General features: G+C 36.4%; 1 protein-coding gene across 1 annotated transcript in view; it reads left to right on the forward strand.

Moving 5' to 3' along the window:
• The first annotated feature begins 705 nt into the window (after positions 1 to 705).
• The window catches only part of LOC140143786 (transient receptor potential cation channel subfamily M member-like 2), a 40283-nt gene continuing 24892 nt past the window's right edge, over positions 706 to 16096 (forward strand). The window contains exons 1-9 of the mRNA XM_072165601.1: positions 706 to 784; positions 3368 to 3439; positions 5217 to 5315; positions 6121 to 6313; positions 7956 to 8134; positions 9915 to 10068; positions 10647 to 10963; positions 11907 to 12045; positions 12327 to 12480. Of these exons, the coding sequence (XP_072021702.1) occupies positions 3419 to 3439; positions 5217 to 5315; positions 6121 to 6313; positions 7956 to 8134; positions 9915 to 10068; positions 10647 to 10963; positions 11907 to 12045; positions 12327 to 12480 (1256 nt within the window). The 5' untranslated portion in view covers positions 706 to 784; positions 3368 to 3418. The remainder of the gene's footprint in view (positions 785 to 3367; positions 3440 to 5216; positions 5316 to 6120; positions 6314 to 7955; positions 8135 to 9914; positions 10069 to 10646; positions 10964 to 11906; positions 12046 to 12326; positions 12481 to 16096) is intronic.

Consider the following 16096-nt stretch of genomic DNA (forward strand, 5'->3'; position numbering starts at 1 on the left):
TGGATTTTTTTGGTCCACATAACTGCTAAAGTATATAAAAGTATACATATTTAGAATGGCAAATACTTGATGAATCTGTGAGGTCAAAAATACCATGTAACAAAAAAAATTCTTTGAGTCCAATTACTTTTTGGGGGAGGGGGGGGGGGGGCAAAATCTAGCATATTAGGTAACCTTGTGTGGTGCAAATTTCTCAAAGTTGATCAAAATGCAAAAAATAAATAAATAAATAATTAAAAAAGGGTCCTAGATCAGAATTTTGACTCAAGCGTTTTATTGTTACGTGGTCCGAAAAAAAATTGGGCCAAAAACCCCGTTATGGGGGATTTTCTCCAAAAATGAGCATGTTTGCCTACATTTGCCCTCACATGTGAATTTATCAAGTCTTAGCCATTCTACATATGTATACTTTTATATACTTCAGACCAACAAGTTGGCAGTTATGAGGCCAAAAAGTTTCCGTAATTCCAGTGTTAAGACCACCCTTAAACTGAATTCATAATCAGCAAATGCAAATATTTTTGGATCTCAAAATTACCTGCACTAAAACCACGCAACATCAATTCCGACTCGGGCTCCAGTTTGTCTTTCGCTTTATTTAGCGCCACCATGTATATTGTTTTCGCTTCATTTACTCCGGTCGTTTGCTATTATATCAGAGTTAGTATTAATGTCATATGCCAGTTTAGTTACTAGCCACGCTCTTCCATAGCAATTCACATCACATGGAATTATCATCCACCATTTGCCGCTAACACGTAGAATTTTGCACCACGGTCTCATGGTATGTTTTCGGGTTTGTTTGTTTGTCTCAGTATGCCATTAATGCCTTTCTCTTACCTTGTAAGAATTGAATATGTTTGTTTTTATATTACATACCATTTCTTGGCATTGCGAAACCTCGGTGTATATCCTTCTTTTGAGCATATTAAATTAACATGTCTCACTACTAATATTGCCATGTTTTCAAACACATTTATTATACATTCCAACTGCATCTCATGCATATTTGCTTGGGTGTGATTGGAACTCTGTTCATTGCAGGGGCATAAAAATAAATACAAATCTTATTTCATATTGATTTTTCAATGTAAAATGCTTATACCTATTTTAATGCATCCAAAGAGATTATTGAAATGTCACTGGAATAGATGATAGTTATTTCTATTTGTCTGTCTTAAAGCCATATTATAACATTTGCTGAGGAAGACGCCCTCACTGAATTTTTAAAATTCCTTTTTTACACGATTAAATTGTACTTTATTAAACCAATATACCCTGCAAAAATCAAGACTCTAAGTGTTGTAGTTTTGTCAAAATCCGTGATTTTGAATTAAAGGATGAATCAGCGCTTTATTATTACGATGGAATTATTAGTCGAACGCATACACGATGTTCATAACACACAGTACGTCACGGCGTGCAGGACGGTGATATACACAACAAAGAGTCGTACCACAACAAGACCGAAGGAGTGGTACCTATTGGCGACATGTGCGCTGGTAGTAAATTCCAATTTTCTTTGCTTTGCCGTAGTTGTTCGGCTCAAAAATAAAAGGGGATATATCTGACAGTAAAAACTAACATTTTATGGCAAAGAAATGCTAATCTATTTTGTTTGAAAATGTTATAATATTGCTTTAATTATTGCTGAAATCTGCCTGCTTGTGGTTGACTGGAGTCGTAGCGAAAATAATGTTTACTCGCTACACCTATGTAAAAATCCGAGTTTGATCATTTGAAATGTGATAATGTCAAGAAATATTATTTCACTAATGTGGCATGAAAATAACCACAATACGTACATAACAGCATATGCGCACTATATTGTTGCACTATGAGTTTCAGCAGTAATAGTAACGTTAATGATAACCATAATAGGAACGCGTAAACAGTTGCCATGGCAAAAACATTATGTTGGCATAACGAATGCATCGGTGCTCATGCAGGTGCTATTGTATTGTGATCATTCGACAGGAAAGCGAATAATTAATATCAGTATAAAAGGCCATTCGATTGTATTAATTTGGTACTGGATTATCTTAAGGGTAGATGCGGTATTGTTGGTCGAAGCAACCAAAAAATCGATTTTCATTGTCTAAATCGATACATTATTGAAAAATAACACTTTGATGTTTTGCAAAAGGTCATTCTACAAATCATATACTTTGAAAACGTGCTTAATTTATTGTTGTTAATGAGTTATGTACTTTTTGCAAAAGTGTTGTTGTTTCAGCCCTCTTTACAACATAACTCAAGAACCACAGTCCCTACAAAAGTATATCTGTGATATTTGAATTCTTCTACGCACTCGCTAAGAATTGAGCCATGCAATTTTTGCCAAAGCTCACTACCATTCGCAAGATGCTGTGAACTACCAAATCACAACAGTTCAAGATTGTGTATAGCCTTAAACATAGTCTGGAAACAATTTCTGATATCTCCTGAGACGCAAGAGTAGCGTAATGCTTGAAATATTGGTGATTTGAACAATTAAAGAAAATTTGAATTTCAAAAAAAAAAAAAAAAAGACAATTGCAATAAGGGGAATTTCCTTTAAGATATTGCGTCTGCTTACTTTATATAATACAGTAATATTTTATTTCTCTATGAATAAATCATGAATAAAACAGAAAAAGCTCGATTAATGTTTCATGTGTCATTTTTATTGCTGTAATTCCAGGCAATTACAGTAGTACAGGTGAACTGAATCTAGCTACATGCATTAGTTGCCATTACCAACGACCACCTAGCGACGAGCATATTTTTAACAACATTAATTCACTAATAACGTGGTTCAATTTAACGGAATTTATCATTTCACATTTGACCGACTAATTTGAATAACCTTGGTCGGGTTTCAAAAAGTACATGTGATGAGATCTCAATCGTCGCTAAACTCAAACGATAGAAGTATAAAACATGTCACGTACAGTCAATAAAATGTTGCATGTGTGTTGTATGTATCCTAGTCAGTCGCAGACTTACACTCAAACGGAAATGTGCCCATTTTATATTTGATATTGATTTTAGCATTTATAGGTCTGGTGAACGTGTTATTAAGGCCAATTAAAATACAAATTTACCCAAAAGGGACCCATGGGGTTGGGGATGTTTGGGTAATGGTATAAGAATTTGAAAATGCTCAAACCCCCTGATACAAAAAAAAATAAGCAAAGCAGCACTGCATTTAGTGTATCTTCCTAATTAACATGATTAGCAATACACATGATACAAACGTATGCATATATAATATCAATACGGTGAAATATAATAAAGCAATCTTAGCATCTCATCTTACATTTCCTCTAGTAATTATAATGGTGTAAACTATAGAACTATCACCCTTTTATTTCCCTTTCGATAGGTCAAGAAAACATAAACTGATTCTCTTCTACCATCTTCTGGAAATAATAACATGGATGCAGGGCCGAGTCAGGTATATATAATTCACCAGGTTTCATTTAACAATAACACTTTTCTGTCTCAGATATTTCCGGAATGTTTCCGAAAAGTGCCAAAACTTGTTAGTCACATTTCAGCAGACCAAACGAGCATTTCGTTATCAGTATTTTTTCCACAAACAAAACGTGATAAATATCTGTATTTTTTTGCGAATAATGTTAAAGCTAAGAAAGTATTGACATTTCACAACTTATTTGTTCATTTTTGTTGATTACTGCAATTAAAGGAAGATGACCCAATATATTTGGAAAATCTTTTTTTTTTTGGAATTACTGACATTTATACAGAGTGATACTGGTAGTCTACAATGTTTTTTATTAATGAAAACCATCATGATCCTGTAATAAACTGTTATCAAATGAAAGATCCTATTTTTCTCATTAACATGTTGAAATTAGGAGTTCCAAATCGGTGTAATTCAAAAGATATCTTCAAAAACTGTTGAATTGCCACAATTGAGACTATATTCGACAATTTTATGATGATTTCTTCGAAAATTTCAATATGTTAAAGAAAAAAATATCTTTCATTTAATAACAGTTTCAACTGATACCAAAATCTGCATTTTTCATGGGGTAAAGTGGGGGACGAGACTGTCAATCAGGTAATTACTAACCTTCAAAGGAATTATTTCGTCTTCAAAATTGAAATCACCAGGGTTAAGGTCATTGACAAAGAAGTGTCTGGTATAATCGTTCGTATTAGCATGGTGTTGCACATTGAAATGGGAAGTTTATTGCCTGTTATACCAAATCGAGTAACTATGATGTCCGTTTTCGTTTTGGTACGATAGATTTTCCAAAAGATGTAAATAAGACATTGGAACTTAAGTCAGTCAAGTTCATGTATTCTGCTGTATTGATCCAGTACATTTTCTTGCAACTGGTATGACGTAACCGTGTACTTCCTGCCGCGCAGGGGGAGTAGGTATATATGTTCGTGCTGGTCACCCCACCATGGTTATATGCACATACCTCATGGGTCAATGCAGCAGCATCCACTTACCGACGCCTGGCAAAGTGTTTGTGTCCAGTATATACCGGGATTTAATATGCATCCGCAAGGACTCTACCAAACCAACTTGTTTAGCTTCCTTTTATGGTCCTATAACACAGTAAAGATGTTAACCAAAATAATTCTCGGCACTCCGGCCATATTCAAGGTCAAGGCTCAACACATTGGTCAAATTCCAAAAGTTTGTTTAAAAGCACACTAAATTATTCCTCTCATTTCAAGGATTCAGAAAAAGTATAGTTTGAACTACCTGCGACATACCGTTATCGAGTTATAAAAAAAGGTCAAATCTTGGGGTCAGTTTTTATGGCTACACACAAATTGTTCGTCATGTAAAAGCAAGTCAAATAAGGAATAGTTGCAACCATGTAGAATGTTTCGTTACCTATATACATCACAAAGTAGGTAGTGGTCAATATATGCATAGGGTCAACTGATGATTGACCTTTATTTGTCAATGACGAAGCACTTTAAACAGTACAAACGATTCCCTCTTTGACATGTTTGACTTGTTTTTACATGACGAGCAATTTGAGACCATTTGCGTTGAAATCGAATCATTTGTAACGTTTGACCCCCCCCCCCCCAACATATGACCATTTTGTTTATCTCAAGAACGGTATGTCGCAGGTAGGCCAATATATACGGGGTTTTTAATCCTTGAAACGAGAGGACTACTGGACTATATGTTGTACATACGCAAGACGAAGACGAATTATTATTGACCTTTTTTCCAGACTGGCAGTGGCCACGCTGTGCAAACTCAAAACTTCAAATTTGGAAAATTCACTTATGGCGGAGAAAAGAGATCAAATGATGAACACAAGACACACAAGGTATGGTTGGAACAATACAATGCAGTTTAATACTCATTGTGTACATTATTGACCAAAATAAGGCAAAAGATTTGTCACAAATTTATCTTATTCGGTCCTTAGAATAAGGAAAATAACACAAAGGCCACAAGTTAAAGGAGTACACAGTTTTGTAACTATTTTCATCTGATTTGGTGTGTGATTTTCTCCACAATGTTCATGTTTTCATGTTTGTTTAGCACCAACCTTGTGCATTATGTGGTGTGCTCAAGCAAAATCAGTCGGAAGTCGGTCATATTCAATTTTCAGTTTCTTATATAATAGTAAAAAAAACATTTACAAGCTGCCATTTGCAGTAAACTCCATTGAAATCGAACAACCAGTTCAAAAGATATATAAAAAACAGGAGGAAACAAAAGGAAATATTTCCTTTGTTTGACTATATCTCAAAATCAATAACTTCCGACTGATTTTTCTTGATCACATCACACATCGAGAGCTTAAAACCAGAACCAACTATGTCATGTATGTCCACAATTACATGTTACTCATTTCGGCAACAAATGGGCGATTAATTCTGCCTTCCATAATACATGAAAGTAACTTTAGGGTATATGCATTGGTCACTTGTGTCTGTTTTAGTGACCAAACATATACCCCAAAGTCACTTACATTTATTATGGAGAGCAGAATTAACCGTCGATTTGTTGCCGAAAATTTAATGAGTGACGTGTAATTGTGGACATAGGTGGTTCTGGTTTTAAGCCCTCTATATTTAGTTTTTAAATCGTTTCATTCAGAAAAAAATGTATACTTCTGATTGTAGTTTGTAAAGGTGATTAACAAAGATGGTGACAAGTTGGACGTGAAGAAACTAGTACAGGCGATTAAAACAAAATGGGACCTTAAGCGTCCAAATCTGGTGATCTCTGTGACAGGAGGTGCTTGGGACTTTCCTATGAATAGACATGTCCGAGAAGTGTTTCGCAAAGGCATTGTGGAAGCGGCTGATAGTACAAGTATGTCAATTTCACCAATCTTATAGTTTGTGGGTGATATTCATGGTATTAACAAAATTAACAACAGAAAAATAAAAATTCCTTTAAAAAGGAATGGGGCGCCCAATGGGAGCTTTAATGTGATGTGCTGAAATGGGGGGGGGGGCAGTCCCACTTTGGAGGTGACGCGTATGTAGTGCTGTTAAGACCCCCTTTTCACCATCGCTGTCACCCAAAGTCCCCATATTTTCCTTTAGATCTGTCACCCAAAGATCTTGGCCCATATATTTACATCTGAACAGCAACGAGCCTCGTCTATCACTGATTTTGTTAAAGCCATATTTAATATAACATTTGCTGAGGAAGACGCCCTCACTGAATTTTTTTAAATTCCTTTTTTTACACGATTAAATTGTACTTTATTAAACCAATATAACCTGCAAAAATCAAGACTCTAGGTGCTGTAGTTGTGTCAAAATCCGATTATTACAATGGAATTATTAGTCGAACGCATACACGATGCTCATAACACACAGTACGTACGTGGCGTGCGGGACGGTGATGTACACAACAAAGGGTCGTACCACAACATGACCGAAGGAGTGGTACGTATTGGCGACATGTGCGCGGCTGGTAGTAAATTCCAATTGTCTTTGCTTTGCCGTAGTTGTTCGGCTCAAAAATAAAAGGGATATATCTCACAGTAAAAGCTAACATTTTATGGCAAAGAAATGCTGATCTATTTGTTTGAAAATGTTATAATATGGCTTTAATTCTTTTGAAATAACAAAGACATTTAGAACTAGGAATTCAATTTTCGAGGCTTCTTTAGGTTCTCACACATCCAGCATATTTCATATCTGCCTCAATACTTCTGGTAGAATAAACAACCTTATCTCTGTTTCTGATCCCGGGTTTGTGATAGCCATCATATCTTGAAGGTCATCACAAAAATAATGCATAGGCAGTGGTCAGATGATTTCTTGTTGGTAAGCTGTTACCGAGCAATGTTTGCTTATCATAATGGTCAACTTGCACTGGGACCCACAACATGCGCATCTATCAGCCCACGGTTCTTTAACCCCAATACATTTGTACATTCATTGAATGACTTTGAAACTTTAGGTACAAAAACTCACACTCTGCAACTTAGGTCAAATTTTGCACTATGATTGTTTCATTGAGGTTATTGGATTATGCCATTGAGATTAGGCTATTGTGGTTCATAGTGTGGGTCACTGTCTATCGGGTTATAAGAGGCGGTAAACTGGGTTAAGCCATATCAAAGGTCGCCGTTTATTTGGTGTTTTTATAAGTCCATTAATTTTGTATTTTAAACAAAGAATATACGCACACCTTTTTATCCCGTGCATATCAGAAAACAATAATAAAATAAAATCCAAGCATATTGTGGTTTTATTTCTGAGCTGGGCATAATTTTAGCAAAACAATTGCGGAGTAAATCTAGCAAGAGTGAAATTAGAAGAAGAAAATTAGAAAATGTGACCTGTCTACAAAATCATTGCCCTCTTGTGGAGTTATTGCCAAGGTGCAAACAGTCTTCCTTTACCTTTTTGACATGTATGGTTAATTAATGTCATAAACTTTGAATAACAGATTCTAGTGTTGTGACCTGATGAAGAGGGATATTATTATTTTATAGACGCTGTCATAATCACTGGCGGGACAAATGTAGGAGTGATGAAGTACACAGGAACAGCAGTGAAAGACTATAAAATGGCAACTGGGAAAGGGAAAAAGATCGTAACTCTGGGAATTGCAACATGGGACAAATTACGAGATGATATTAAGAAGGGACTTAATGGTGCAATATCTAGCAATGTAGGTACAAAACCTTTCAGATATCAGTTCCTCATTGCGGTCTTAGAAAGTGTACGCGGATATGTCCATTGAGTTTGATAAATTATCATCCTCTCCCTTGCATCTATAATCAGAATTCTTTCAAGAGCGATGAGAATTTGACAAAACTATGAGAATTGAACATTTTCTCATTTCTATGAACGTTTCAATCCTCTGGGCATGCTTTCTCACCCAAATCAATGAGAAATACTATTTAACGTGTAAACAACCTGTCACATAAGTATAACATGTCCCGGTCAGTCCCAGAGGGTTTTAAGTTCCATAGAAATGGCACAGTTTCTCATAGGGGTCACTCCATATGAAATCAAGGAGTCGCCCCACCTGACCCCCTCAGATTTGCTTTATATTTTGGTCATATGTTGTATTCGGCACATTTGCACTACATGCAATCATAAGAAAATGGTCAACTTTGGGCTTGTCATTTTATATGAAGTCAACCTATACAATTACTGGGACTTAGCAAAGTTGTAATTTAAGACTAGTAGTTATATAAAAGTGATGTTTTATAAATTTTGAAGGTGGACCACATCGACTTTGGGCCCCTGAAAATGTTGAATTTGCAATAAATTTCATCTTCGTGAGGGCGCTGTTCGAAATGTAAATGAGTTGTGACCTCAATTTTTTTTGGATATGCATTGTATTTATCCTATATATAGCATCAGTGACAACAAAAAATAATTAATCTGACCAAAAATGTGAATTTAGGGGGCTAAACTTGCCAGTTTACAAAATATTACATTTTTTCATGCATATTTAATGACCCTGTGACACAACGCGCAATTACAGAATTTTTTATTTTTTATTTTTTGACAAATTGGGCATGCAGTTAGTGTGTATACAAAGTTTCAGACTTCTCTTTCTTTTTATAAAGAAGGCACAGACTCCCAAAGATGAAATTTATTTAAAGGGCAACTTTTGGGTCCAAATTTAGACCCCCTACTCCAACTTTAAATGGCTGCCACAGAAAATCCGTAAGAGCTACAGACCTCAAATGTGCAGGTTTTTAATATTTTTACAGGTACAACATAATGACTAAAATATAAAGCAAATCTGAGGGGGTCAGGTGGGGCGACTCCTTGATTTCATATGGAATGACCCATAGTTATGTCCAAATCTCATCGCTTTTAAAGAATTATCATCTTAAATGCCAAGTGCATTGTTCCTTTTATGACACAATCATGAAAATGAACACCATGCTTAGATATACATGTACCATTTGTTTCTATTGCAGAGTCAAGAATGTTCACAATTTCGTGTTACAAACTAATTTTTAGGCACGTAGTTGGGCACTATGCCACACTTTGCTGAAAATGCTTCCCTAACAAACTGCGTATTTCTACTGCGTGAGGAAAGGTTGGCGGGCGATGCGGTTTAGTTTTTAATGTAACCGGCTATGTGCTCAGTGGAAACAGATGGTTCTGAGTGATGCGATGTGGACACCGGCCCCCCAGATGTGTTTGATGCAGTTTGACACAGCGGCGGTTTATTGTGTTTTACATTTCTTTTATGTACATTTCATGTATCTCACTTTTTTTTTTGTCTGATGTGGAGCATTTTATTTTTTGGTCTCAAGTGGAGAAATCCTTTTTGTTGCTAAGATGGCAAGACAATTATTTTTCAAAAAAATACCCAGCACCGCACTTGATATCTAATGGTGCGTCCCTTTAGTTCTTATTCCTGCGATTTTAACCTTTATGAATTATTTTTGATTGTTTCCGTTGTATCTTTAACACTTTTATAGACGCAACCCGAATTAACAATACAACCACCAAAAGGAGAAGAGGAAAATGGCACACTGGAACCTAATCATTCACATTTTATTTTGGTAGAGCACGGCAAGATGGAATGGGGAGCTGACGTGCCGGTACGTGCAGAGTTTGAAAAACAGATTAAAGGTAAACAAATAATGGCGTAGAATCAGTAATATCTTAGCTACAGACAAGCTTAACTTGGTTTCTTTCCTATATAGTTCAGGTTCAAACGTTAAGCCCGATTATACGTAATCGCTCGAGTTGGGCCACTTTTTGTCATGTTCGCACAGACATGTCTGTACCGCATAAAATAAACTTTCATGCTTATCTTCAAAGATTTTAGAACAAAAGCAAAGGTTGTTCATGTTTTTCTTTCACTTAATTGAAATTAACATTAGTAAATAAATAATACGATATTTATTTCAAATTTAGAAATTAAAATACCACTTCAAATTTCCCATTGTTTAATATTACCCATCTTAAGAGCACCGACCTGATGATGATTCATGATTCCAATTCAGTCACTTTAGCTACACAAAGCAACGATAGTGGCCCAAGTTGTTTTAGAACTGCTTTACACAATTGGTCATATCTTTGCTTGTAGACTACCGATTTTATTGAAATTACCGTGGCGACCAAGTAAAATGTAATAATATTTTCTGAATTATTAAAAATTGTTTGTTACAACCTGTGTATTATCCGTTTTATCAATTATTTTTCAGCAATGCATGAGCAACCATTAGGCTTGGAGGACAAGAAGATTCAAGATAGTCAAATCAATTGCTCTAGTACTGAACACGCAACTTGCAACCACTCAAAAGCCCGTTTAAATAATGATTCTGCGTGGACCCCGGACAGTAGTGACAAAAAACAGTGGATAGAGATAGACCTTGGTGTCACCAAGCTCGTGTCGGAGGTAGTGACCCAAGGAAATCCAGATGATGACACGTGGGTGACCAAATATAAGGTTCAATACAAAGTGGAAAAGAGAGACAAATGGAAGTTCGTCACTGATGATACTGAACAGAATAAAATCTTGGTAAAAACAATAATATTATAATAGTTGTTTTCAACCATTTTAAGAGCGGGTTGTTGCAAACACCGCTCCCCTAATTTTAAATAATAGTTAACTTCATACCGTAAAACCTCGTCTACAAGCATATGTTTTGATAGAAGCTAGATTAATCCGCAACAGTCGTGAATATGCCAGTACAATAGGTTGGTCTTGCAATAATACTTGTTTGTATATGCTTGTAACGGTAATTTATTTGCTCAAACTCCATAATGTGATAATTTTGTCGATGAATGGCGCCTGGATTATTTAGCTTTTATCAAAAGTACTCTATATGCTTGTAGGCGAGGTTTACGGTATACCATCGCATTTGGTATTAATGTATAGCTATGGATCTCCTCTATCCAATGATACCAACATAAGTATAAACATTTCCCAGATAATGTCGCTAGTACGTCATAATGTGAGCAACATTGGAAAATTCTGGCTATGTACTATAAAAGCATAGGCAAAATTTATTTTCGGCTAAAAATTCATTGTTTTACGACTGATGCAAAAGCTTAGGTGGCATCCCCTCCCTAATGTATATCTAGGGTTAAGTAGAGATTTTCGAAAGTCCGGTAGCCGTGGAAATCTGCCGACCATTCTCCACCGCATACTTTTAAATTAAAAAATTGGAGTTGCTTCAAATAATTTTAAGGTGTAAATCAAATCCTAACATCTCATTATGATCTTGCAATACCGATCCTGTTTGTCATCTACGCCTAATTTTTAATACAAAAAATCATCACAAACGAAAGTATTGGCTTGTAGATTTATACATAATTTCGAATTTATTGATAACCCTAACCTCTTTCCTAAGTTGCTATTTTATCTACCTTCACCTTATTAAGCCTATTATTACGATACTTGCATGAGTTCATTATATCATAATATTCATAGTATTTTGGATTTGTATCTTGTTTCAAAGAAATTTCCTGGAAACAGCAATCGGAATTCAAAACGGAGAAATATATTTCCAGTGCCCATAAGAGCATCTTTCATCAGATTGGTTCCAACCAAATGGAAAACTAACATCAGTATGCGGTTTGAGTTACGAGGTTCTGATGGTAAGTGGCATTGCTACCATATATATTTTTCATATGATTTCCCTATACAACAAAAGATAAGTTTCACTTAATGCCCTGAAATGATTTTCATGTTCTATACCAGTTTTGAACTCAATAACATGCACAATATTCCGGCGCTCAACTTGAACGTTTTCAGTATATATCAACTAGATATCCCTATTGTAGACAGGAAGTCGTTGCAACAAACGTCATATATTCCTTACCACTTCTTATAAGCGTTTGGAGTAGTTTTAGTTGTAGCTGCAGTGTTTTCTCTTCAGATCTTCCTGTTGTGTGTATCCTCGTTGAAGGAGGTCCAAACAGCATTCAACAATCGTGTGAAGCAGTTGAGAAAGGAACCCCGGTTGTTGTGGTAGCCAACTCTGGCCGAGCGTCTGATGTGCTAGCATATGCCTTTCAAGAAGCTGGAGAAAAGTAGGTCATTGTATTTTAATTGCAGTTTGTACAGCTACATGGAAATCGACTTATAAAAACGTATTTATAAATACGCACGTGTCCCATGGGGACGACAGACCAAGACCAGCAAGTGTGTCCAAATACTCATGTCATTGAAAAGGATAAGAACTATTTTGATGGATATCACCAGATTTAAGTATTACTTGAATAACAAAATTATTACACATGAAGCTGAGGGATTCCGAATTTTTAATAATTATTAATCGACGGAAACGTTTACAATATAATCACAAAGTTGGACAAAATAGACAATTTTGCTGCACAATAGTCTCGTGTTGTTCCGCCTTTGCATTCAAATATATAGGAAGACCATCCGCTATGTAGAAGGTCACTTCGAGACTTTCTACAATTTTTCATAGCACTAGATAGTTAGGGGAAAAAGTTCACTTTGGTGACCACTCTCTGGCTAGTAAGGTTTGACGATTGATTCGACTTCTATGGACCATTTAGAAAAAAATAGCCACCATGTCCCTCGCGAAAATCCCGGCATTTTTCGCTAGAGGCCAAAATCCAAAATGGCCGCCACCACCATTTTGAAAATTTAAGTTTTGAACCAGAGCACCTATAATCATGCACAAAGACACTTTTTCGGATATGTCGAGTACAAGGATTCCGATTCTGACATTAGTTTGACATTACGGCATCATTTTCACCCAGAAATCCAAGATGGTGGCCGGCACCATCTTGAAAAATTTAGTTTAGAACAAGAGGACCTTAAATCATGTACAAAGACACTTTTTTGGATAAGTCGACCACGAGGATTTCAAATTTGACATTACTTTGACATTACGAACTCATATTTACCCAGAAATCCAAGATGGTGGCCGGCGCCATCTTGAAAAAAAAAAAAAAGTTTTGAACCCGATTACCTAAAATCGTGTACAAAGACACTTTTTCCGATAAGTCGACCCCAAGAAATCCGAATCTGACATTAATTTGACGTTACAAAATAATTTTTGCCTAGAAATCCAAGATAGCCCCCATTTGGTAGAGCGTAAATGTGATTCATGAATGAAAGCAGAAGCATAAATGTGTCATTTCCGCCTTATCTGGGGTTCATGTCCCTTATGTGGGGTTTAAACTACCTTATCTTGGGTTTACATCCCTTATCTAGGGATAAGGCGCCTTACCTGTGGTTTAGACGGCCTTATCCGGGGTTTACGTTCCTTACCTGTGGCTAAGATGCCTTAACCTTAGCATATCGCAGTCTAAACCCAGATTGGGTTTACATCCCTTATCTATGGATAAGGCGCCTTATCTGGGGTTTAAACTGCCATATCTGAGTTTACGTCTCTTATCTGGGGTTAAGGCGCCTTATCTTGGGTTTAGATGCCTTATCTGAGGTTTACGACCCTTATCTGGGGTTAACAACCCTTATCTAGAGTTAAGGCACCTTATGTGGGGTTTAGATGTCTTTTCTGGGGTTTATGTTCCTTATTGAGGGTTAAGGCGCCTTATTTGGGGTTTATACTGCTTTATCTGGGGTCTACGTCGCTTATCTGGGGTTACGGCGCATTATCTGGGGTTTATATGCCTTATCTGGGTTTAGACTGCGATATGCTAAGGTTAAGGCATCTTAGCCACAGGTAAGGAACGTAAACCCAGGATAAGGCCGTCTAAACCACAGATAAGGGATGTTATCCATAGATAAGGGATGTAAACCCAAGATAAGGCAGTTGAAACCCCATATAAGAGACATGAACCCCAGATAAGGCGGAAACTACACACTTATGCTTCTGCTCTCATTCAAAAATCACATTTACGCTCTACCAAATGGGGGCCATCTTGGATTTCTGGGCAAAAATTATTTTGTAACGTCAACTTAATGTCAGATTCGGATTTCTTGGGGTCGACTTACCGGAAAAAGTGTCTTTGTACACGATTTTAGGTAATCTGGTTCAAAACTTATTTTTTTCAAGATGGCCGGCGGCCACCATCTTGGATTTCTGGGTAAATATGAGTTCGTAATGTCAAAGTAATGTCAAATTTGAAATCCTTGTGGTCGACTTATCCAAAAAAGTGTCTTTGTACACGATTTAAGGTCCTCTTGTTCAAAACTAACTTTTTCAAGATGGTGCCGGCCACCATCTTGGATTTCTGGGTGAAAATGATGCCGTAATGTCAAACTAATGTCAGAATCGGAATCCTTTGTACTCGACATATCCGAAAAAGTGTCTTTGTGCATGATTATAGGTGCTCTGGTTCAAAACTTAAATTTTCAAAATGGTGGTGGCGGCCATTTTGGATTTTGGCCTCTAGCGAAAAATGCCGGGATTTTCGCGAGGGACATGGTGGCTATTTTTTTTCTAAATGGTCCATAGAAGTCGAATCAATCGTCAAACCTTACTAGCCAGAGAGTGGTCACCAAAGTGAACTTTTTCCCCTAACTATAGATATATCTTTAAAAAATGAAAATCACTAATAAATGCGCGATTGATACAAGCTTTGATATGTCCAATACTGAAATGCATTGCATTCAGACATCTTTATTATTGTGTTTAGCTGCCAGTAATTCTAAATGGCACAAAGGTAGGTTTGGTAAAAAATATGCATTACCTCCGAATACATGTTAAAAGCTGTGCCATTTCCACAAATTGAGAGAATAGTGAATTATGTTTAAGCAATAGGTGCAGGGTAATACACTCTTTAATACTACCAAGTTTCAATAGCCTGTATTTAACAATTTCTGAGATATTAACAAAATAAGTAAGTATTCGTAGGTAGATTTCGGTAGCCGAATGTTGCCTACAAATACAATTTGACATCATGACCCTATTGTGAAACATCGCTATTCATGCCAATGCCCATATCGGTACATAAAGAAGGCCCGTGCGTTCGCTATCAAATTATATGTCAATGAAAGTTGCGAATTCACATACATGCCTGCCATGCAAAACTGAATACGGCTTAATTGTTGAAAATATGTACTGAAATAGACGACGGTCTGCTCATTTGAAAGAAAAATCAGATTTGAGGAAGATTAGAAGGGAATAGATACTTGGATTTGTCAGCTGTCATGTGTGCTTCATTTTAAACGTTTTAAAACGTTTACCAACCTTCTGGTTTCCGAGTAATTTGTGTCCAAATTGATTTATTCGAAGGTAACTTTGACGTTTTCGCTAAGGTTACCTAGTACCTACGAACACCATGGACAAAAACGACTGTTCTCATTGTCTCATGATCTAGACAACACAGTGATGGGCCCTGGTATAAAGCTAATTGTAGTTGCCCTCAAACGAAAGGCCAAAAGACGTAACTGACTCCAAGATGGACTTCACAAGTCTGTAATAACGGTTTTAATCGATTTGTGTGCAATTAAGCAAACTAAAGTCACTTTAGTGTCTTTGTTTCTTACTTCAATCCTCATTCAACCGCTGTGAACCTACATTATCAATACATGATAGGGTCTCTAGTATCAATAAACGCACATAAAGAAAATAATACATTCAAAGTGCTTTATAAAATGAAGATTTGATTGCGATATCCACCAAAAGTCTAATTCTTACCTACAAATACTGAAATGTTACTTACGAATACAGCATAATACATCACATGTGTAATGAAGTGTCCTTAC

This window comes from Amphiura filiformis, chromosome 2 (assembly GCF_039555335.1).
Source record: "Amphiura filiformis chromosome 2, Afil_fr2py, whole genome shotgun sequence".
Taxonomy (NCBI): Eukaryota; Metazoa; Echinodermata; class Ophiuroidea; order Amphilepidida; family Amphiuridae; genus Amphiura; species Amphiura filiformis.